This window comes from Pelophylax lessonae (assembly GCF_965119305.1).
Source record: "Pelophylax lessonae genome assembly, chromosome: 4".
Lineage (NCBI taxonomy): Eukaryota > Metazoa > Chordata > Amphibia > Anura > Ranidae > Pelophylax > Pelophylax lessonae.
The window spans coordinates 176,775,372-176,784,102 of record NC_138771.1 but is presented as its reverse complement, the minus strand read 5'-3'; the positions used below and the strand labels follow the sequence as shown (position 1 = coordinate 176,784,102).

General features: G+C 41.8%; 1 protein-coding gene across 1 annotated transcript in view; it reads left to right on the top strand.

Moving 5' to 3' along the window:
* The first annotated feature begins 1,033 nt into the window (after positions 1-1,033).
* PHYH (phytanoyl-CoA 2-hydroxylase) overlaps positions 1,034-8,731 on the top strand; it is a 71,393-nt gene continuing 63,695 nt past the window's right edge. Inside the window, exon 1 of the mRNA XM_082252753.1 lies at positions 1,034-1,208. Within this exon, the coding sequence (XP_082108879.1) occupies positions 1,143-1,208 (66 nt within the window). The 5' untranslated portion in view covers positions 1,034-1,142. The remainder of the gene's footprint in view (positions 1,209-8,731) is intronic.

The following is an 8,731-nucleotide window of genomic DNA, read 5'->3' as shown; positions in this document are numbered from 1 at the left end:
CGGTTACACCAGGAGAAAGGCAGGCGGCTAATGTAAACAAAGCCGCCTGTCATTCTCCCCTGTGTAACAGCAGAGATCATACGGTCCTGCTATGTAGGACCGTAGATCTCTGCTGTTACATGAAAAGCCACATCCAATCACAGTTAGAAGCACGCCCCTAGGGACACACTTAACCCCTCCTTCTCCAATTAAGTTAACCCCTTCCCTGCCAGAGTCATTTTTACAGTAACAGTGCATATGTATAGCACTGATTACTGTAGTAATGTCACTGGTACCCCGAAAAGTGTCAAAAATGTCAGTCAAGGGTCCAATCTGTCTGCCTGCAATGTCGCAGTCCCGCAAAAAAAATTGCAGATCGCCGCAATTACTCGTTAAAAAAAAAAACAATAAAAATGACAAAAATCTTTCCCTTAGTTAGTAAACGCAATAACTTTTGCGCAAACCAATCAAAATACGCTTATTGCGATTTTTTTACCAAACATATGTAGCAGAAAACAAATTGGCCTAAAATGTTGAAAAATTTTGATTTTTACATTTTTTTGGGCGGAATTTCATATAAAAAAATGTGAAAAATGTTATTTTTGCAAAATTGTCGCTCTTCTTTTGTTTATAGCGCATGATCAAAAAATCGCAGAGGTGATCAAATACCACCAAAGGAAAGCTCCGTTTGTGGGAAAAAAAGGACGTCAATTTTATTTGGGTACAGCGTCGCACGACCGCGCAGTCGTCCGTTAAAGTCACGCAGTGCCGAATCGCAAAATAGGCCCTGGTCAGGAAGGGGGTAAAATCTTCCGGGGCTTAAGTGGTTAAATAATGTTTGGGTGTTCTAAGTCATTTTCTAGCACAAAATACTGATTGTAACTTGTAAACAAGTGTTAGGATTAGGCCTGGTAATTGTACACACCTCTACATGTAGTACACAGCACAAAGCTGGAAACCTGGAAGGGACTGGGAGGTGCAATGGTAGTCACAGCACTGCCTGCTCTCCATACAGGGAGGAGGGTGGCGGCTTTAAGGAAGGCCTCGGTCACGTAGGCTGCTGAGGACTTTGCACGGAGGAGGAGGAGGGCTTTCTAACCGGCTATACAGGCAGAGCTCGGACTGTGTCTGCACTACAGAGCTCCTCCACCACCGCCAGTGACATGCAGGCCCGAAGCCTCAACTTCCCGGCAGGGAGCGGACGCCTCTCCGTCCTCCAGCGGCACCTCGTATCCTTTATGTGATGGCAGTTCGGGCTGTTCTCGGGGAGAATATTTCTTAGAGGTCGGTGTATTCTTTTCTATATGCCCTGGACACCGGCTCTCCCTTAGAGGGACATTGAGAGGGGTGTACCCTCACCGGAAGTCACACAGCTCCTGTCAGTGTAGTCATGGTGGGGGTCATCCTCACACTGGTGTGGCTGGAGTCCCCTGTCTGTACACAAGGACCAGTGTACTCTGCATACACCTTTCTGTGTCTTCCAGGCAGGGAAATGTCCCCAGATTCTGTCATCCCACCCCAGGTGGCAGCGTGCATAATGCCTTAGGGTCCTTTCACACACACAGGTGATCCGATCCGATCCGCCTGTCAGTTTTTCAGGCGGACCTGATCGGATGCTTCATGCATTCCTATGGGGCATTGGATTTCAGTGGAGACATCTCCGGTGACACCCGCTGCTCTCCGATCCGATCCTGTTTGTGAAATCTGGACGGATGGAAACCCTATTTTCCATCCGTCTGGCGGATCAGATCATCTGATAACCCCATAGAGGAGAGCAGGGATCTGACAGCTCTGTCTGTGCACACATCCCCATCCGCCTGCTCAGTGGGGATCGGCGGATCGATCCCCCGCTGAGCAGAACGGACCTCGTCGGACAACGCACTGCGTGAAAGGACCCTAAGGCTAGGTAGGTGCACACCTGTGCGGCCTGCGTTCTGTAGGTAGGTAGCCTATTACTATTATTCTACAGGGTTTATATAGTGCCAACATTCTGTAGGTAGGTAGCCCATTACTTTTATTCTACAGGGTTTATATAGCGCCAACATTCTGCAGGTAGGTAGCCCATTACTTTTATTTTTCAGGGTTTATATAGTGCCAACATTCTGTAGGTAGGTAGCCCGTTACTTTTATTCTACAGGGTTTATATAGCGCCAACATTCTGTAGGTAGGTAGCCCATTACTTTTATTCTACAGGGTTTATATAGTGCCATTATTCTGTAGGTAGGTAGCCCATTACTTTTATTTTACAGGGTTTATATAGCGCCAACATTCTGTAGGTAGGTAGCCCATTACTTTTATTTTACAGGGTTTATATAGCGCCAACATTCTGTAGGTAGGTAGCCCATTACTTTTATTTTACAGGGTTTATATAGCGCCAACATTCTGTAGGTAGGTAGCCCATTACTTTTATTCTACAGGGTTTATACAGCGCCATCATTCTGTAGGTAGGTAGCCCATTACTTTTATTTTACAGGGTTTATATAGCGCCAACATTCTGTAGGTAGGTAGCCCATTACTTTTATTTTACAGGGTTTATATAGTGCCAACATTCTGTAGGTAGGTAGCCCATTACTTTTATTCTACAGGGTTTATACAGCGCCATCATTCTGTAGGTAGGTAGCCCATTACAGTAAAACCTTGGATTGCGAGCATAATTCGTTCCGGAAGCATGCTTGTAATCCAAAGCACTCTTATATCAAAGCAAATTTCCCCATAAGAAATAATGGAAACTCAGATGATTCGTTCCACAACCATTTATTCATAAGTCCTTCAGTTTATAGTCCATATAAAAAGATTATAGCATTGCGATAGGTTATATAACCATAAAATGTCCATCCACAAATAGCCCCTTCCACAAGGGGATTAGAAGCAAAATCCAGTAGGAGCTACAGAGTATCAAAGAGAAGAGAGGCGCCTCTAAGTGTAGCAATATGGTTCCATTTAATGAAGGTACAACATTTAGCAACTCACATGGTTAATGAATAAAACAGGCACATCTAAGTATGCAGGCATCCGGGGTAAAGCTGTACACATAGACTATCTTCTGCACCACCGGCTGCCAGTCTGTAATCCTGACCGGGAAGACCACCCTGCAGTAAAGGGATCTGGAAGCGAGGGGCAGCATGGAAGGGATGACGTAGATGGCGGTGCGGAGGACGGTCTATGTGGACAGCTTTAGCCTGGATGCCTGCATACTTAGATGTGCCTGTTCCAATCATCAACCATGTGAGTTGCTAAATGTTGTACCTTCATTAAATTTAACCATATTGCTACACTTGGAGGCGCCTCTCTTCTCTTTTATACTCAGCTGTGACTTGAGGCTACTTGTATATCAAGACATCGCTTGTAAACCAAGTCAAAATTTATTTGAAAATTTTGCTTGTCTTGCAAAGCGCTCTTAAACCAAGTTACTCTCAAACCAAGGTTTTACTGTACTTTTATTTTACAGGGTTTATATAGTGCCAACATTCTGTAGGTAGGTAGCCCATTACTTTTATTTTACAGGGTTTATATAGTGCCAACATTCTGTAGGTAGGTAGCCATTACTTTTATTTTACAGGGTTTATATAGTGCCATTATTCTGTAGGTAGGTAGCCCATTACTTTTATTTTACAGGGTTTATATGGCGCCAACATTCTGTAGGTAGGTAGCCATTACTTTTATTTTACAGGGTTTATATAGTGCCATTATTCTGTAGGTAGGTAGCCCATTACTTTTATTTTACAGGGTTTATATGGCGCCAACATTCTGTAGGTAGGTAGCCCCTTACTTTTATTCTACAGGGTTTATATAGCGCCATCATTCTCCAGGTAGGTAGCCCATTACTTTTATTCTACAGGGTTTATATAGCGCCAACATTCTGCAGGTAGGTAGCCCATTACTTTTATTCTACAGGGTTTATATAGTGCCAACATTCTGTAGGTAGGTAGCCCATTACTTTTATTTTACAGGGTTTATATAGTGCCAACATTCTGTAGGTAGGTAGCCCATTACTTTTATTTTACAGGGTTTATATAGTGCCAACATTCTGTAGGTAGGTAGCCCATTACTTTTATTCCACAGGGTTTATATAGTGCCATCATTCTGTAGGTAGGTAGCCCATTACTTTTATTTTACAGGGTTTATATAGCGCCAACATTCTGTAGGTAGGTAGCCCATTACTTTTATTCTACAGGGTTTATATAGCGCCATCATTCTGCAGGTAGGTAGCCCATTACTTTTATTTTACAGGGTTTATATAGTGCCAACATTCTGTAGGTAGGTAGCCCATTACTTTTATTCTACAGGGTTTATATAGTGCCAACATTCTGTAGGTAGGTAGCCCATTACTTTTATTCTACAGGGTTTATATAGTGCCATCATTCTGTAGGTAGGTAGCCCATTACTTTTATTTTACAGGGTTTATATAGCGCCATCATTCTGCAGGTAGGTAGCCCATTACTTTTATTTTACAGGGTTTATATAGCGCCAACATTCTGTAGGTAGGTAGCCCCTTACTTTTATTCTACAGGGTTTATATAGCGCCAACATTCTGTAGGTAGGTAGCCCCTTACTTTTATTCTACAGGGTTTATATAGCACCATCATTCTGTAGGTAGGTAGCCCATTACTTTTATTTTACAGGGTTTATATAGCACCATCATTCTGCAGGTAGGTAGCCCATTACTTTTATTTTACAGGGTTTATATAGTGCCAACATTCTGCAGGTAGGTAGCCCATTACTTTTATTTTACAGGGTTTATATAGCGCCATCATTCTGTAGGTAGGTAGCCCATTACTTTTATTTTTCAGGGTTTATATAGTGCCAACATTCTGTAGGTAGGTAGCCCATTACTTTTATTTTACAGGGTTTATATAGTGCCAACATTCTGTAGGTAGGTAGCCCATTACTTTTATTTTACAGGGTTTATATAGCGCCAACATTCTGTAGGTAGGTAGCCCATTACTTTTATTTTACAGGGTTTATATAATGCCAACATTTTGCGCAGCGCTTTGCAATCTAAAGGGAGGCAGTAGAGTTACAGTACAATAAAATACAAGAAGGACTTGCTGAAAGGAGCTTACAATCTAAGGGTCCTTTCACACTGGCTCCCGTTTTTCGATCCCCGCTGAGCTGGCAGATGACAGGACCGTATCCGCTTACTTTGCAGAGACGAAGCTGTCAGATTCCCGCTCTCCTCTAGGAGATCGGATGAAAACGGACCGCCTGTCTGTTTTCATCTGATCCGATCCTCCAGACGGATAGACAATAGGGTTTCCATCAGTCTGGATTTCACAGACAGGATCGGATCAGATAGCAGCGGGTGTCAGCGGAGATGTCACCACTGACATCCGCTGCGCCATAGGGGTGCATGGAGCATCCAATCAGGTCTGCCTGAAAAACTGGCAGGTGGACCGGATCGGAAAGCCGTGTGAAAGGGGCCTTATGGACTATTCCTTCCATCGGGCTGCCCTACCCACAGAAAGGCAGAGAAAAAATAAAAATAAATTCCTGGCTGTTTCTTTTTTTCAAATCATGCGGCAAGGAGCTGCGGCAGCACGCGATATGGTGTGTGCACAAACACATTTTCCAATGACATGGGGTTGCTATTATAGTGCTTATAAATGTTTGATTTTTTTTTTAACCACTTCAGTACTGGGCACTTTTACCCCCTTTCCTGCCCAGGCCAATTTTCAGCTTTCAGCGCTGTCAGACTTTGACAATTGCGCGGCCATTAGGGCTGCAACTAATGATTATTTTCATAATCGATTAGTTGGCCAATTATTGTTTTGATATGAATCGGATAATACCTTAAAAAAGTGTGATGTATAATTTAGTTAGTATGTAAAGTTTAAAAAAAAAAGGCAATTTATTTTTAAATATCTCTATGCATTGATAAATATAAATAACCAACTATATGGTTAGGGAGCAAAATCTTTAATCCACTCTGAGAAAAGACAAAAGATACTGTATATACTGTTAGCGCCGGATCACATATATGCGATGACAGACATTGCGTGTGATTTGGAGCGCATTGCTCTGCAAATTACATGTGATGTCTGTGCGATGCAAATTCAGTCATATAGATTGTATGGATGAATTTGCATCGGATTCGGACACAACTCGCACAGGACCCTTTTTTGGCTCCACACCAGAATCGGATCCCATGGGTGATTACACCTATGCGATCCGATTCATGTGCAAACTGACAGTTCGCACTGATCTGGGGGCATTGTTAACTTTGTATTGACACCCCCAACGATTTGCAAATGGCAGTGTGAACTGCCTGTGAGTTGAATGTGATGCGGGAACCTGCAGTGGATTCGCAGGGTTCCTGCATTGCATATATGTAAACCGGGACTAAGAGGTTGAATATGGTAACTATCCTCACACCCAGAGATTACATTTTTTATTTAAAGTGGTTGTAAACCCACTTTAATGACTTTTACCTATAGGTAAGCCTATGTTAAGGCTCACCTATAAGTGCTGTAAATCTCTCCTAAATTTGCACAGTTTAGGAGATATTTACAGTGCATGCAGCCGATGACATCATCGGCGCATGCGCTCTGAAGAAACGCCCGCCCGTGCCGTTTCTTCAGAGCCCTGTGCCGTGAATGGCACGTCACGCGGCTCCGGCCAGTAATACAGCCGGAGTCCGCAGACTTGAAAGGAAGACAGGTGAAGATGAATGTGGCCGGCAGCGGGGACAACGACGGCTTCTTTGCAAGTGTCACTTAATGTGCTAGTATGCGATGCATACTAGCACATTATGCATTTAATTTGCAGGGGGAAAAAAAGCTAAGAGTTTACTTCCTCTTTAAAGAAAAAAAAAAAAGTTAGACTGTTTTGCCGATTTTCAGACAGAACTGTAATATATGATGTATAACGGACTCCCTTGTCATAGGCAGGAGGCTTGATAAAAGGTACCTGAACCTCCTGTCACTTATGCTGGCTATACAAAAACAATGTCTTCCTTTTAAAAAAAAAAAAATAATAATTTTAAGATCGTTTGATTTTCTAAAAGTGGGGTCAAATCGACGTTCGTTTTCAACCACAGTGATGGGAAAATTTGAAGAAGCAGAATAGAAAACTTCTTGGTTAAAGGAATTTCCGGACACTGTATGTGGTTTTCGTTCAGAAATGACATTCATTTTAAAACTGAAAGTTAAAAGCGAGTGAAATTTTCAAACGACATTCTTTCATTCAGTAAATGTACAATGATTTTTGTGCATGAATATTCACGTCTGAAAATCGATATGTGTATGGTCAGCATGAGGCTCAGCTCACGCCTATGCAGTTTGCTATTGATCCGATTCTGCAGTGCTTTTTGCTATTCGTTTTGCGTTTTTGCACACATGATTTTGCTGCGATTTGCAAATTTTTTCCTTTTTTTTTTTTTTTTTTTTTTTTTTAGCCAATTTGTTGTTGGGCAGATTAAAAAACAGAAATTGCGGCAAAAACACACTACATGCTTTTCTGAAGCTTCTCCATTGAAATCCATTGAACTAAAAAAAAGCACTGTTTTTGTGTTGTAAAAAGTTCTTGACCCATTTCAAATACGCAGCAGCTAGAAAAAAAGCATAGATGTCCCATAGGAAACCATGTTAAATGGACTGTAGTGCATTTCTGCAAAAAACACCAAAAAATGCATCGGTGTGAATCAGGCCTAAGACATTTAGTAGCAGCAGCATGCTTTTTTTGTATCGCCTGTAATAATGGGGTTAAAAAAAACTAAAATTAGCCTTTTTATAGTACACAAAAAGCAGATAATCGCTTCTTTAAGGGGTTCGTTTATACTGTGAAATACTGAAAGTAATAATATATATATATATATATATATATATATATATATATATATATTACACCCAGAAGTAGGATATTTGGGCATTTTAACTGAGAGTCAGACATGAAGCTATATGAAGGGTGGAAAGGAGATATAAATCTCTTACATTAACCACTTCAATACAGTGCACTTTCACCCCCTTCCTGCCCAGGCCAATTTTAAGCTTTCAGCGCTGTGACACTTTGAATGACAATTGCGCGGTCACGCTACACTGTACCCATATGAAATTTTTATCATTTTTTTTTTTTTTCACACAAAGGGCCCTTTCACACGGGCGCTCCGTATGTCCGCAAATCATCCTATTTTTTGCGGATGATTTGCGGACATAATTTAAGTCTATGGCATTGCGGATGTCAGCGGAATACCATCCGCTGACATCCGATTTTCTTCCTGTCAGTTCTGTTCCGTTTTTTTGAACTGAACAAAACCCTATTTTTGTTCCGTTCAAAAAACGGAAAGGAGGGAAAATCGGATGTCAGCGGTGTCATCCGCTGACATCCGCAAACCCCCATAGACTTACATTATGTCCGCATATCATCCGCAAACGGATGGGATGATATGCGGGCATACGGAGCGGATGAAAGAAATGTCATCCGCTCCGTGGAAAAAAAAAAAAAAAAGGACCGCAGCGGAGCTCTCACACGGAGCGGCCGTCTGAAAGAGCCCAAATAGAGCTTTCTTTTGGTGGTATTTAATCACTGCTGGGTTTATTTCTTACAAAAAAAAAAAAATGTTGAAAAAAAATTTTTTTTCTTATTTTCTGTGAGTAAATTTTGAAAATAAGTCATTTTTCTCCTTCACTGATAAGGCGGCACTGACAGGCTGTACTGATGGGCACTGATGAGGTGGCACTGATGAGGAGGTACTAATATACCACACTGACGAGCAGGCACTGACTGGCAACACTATAGGCACTGCTTTTTAGCTTTT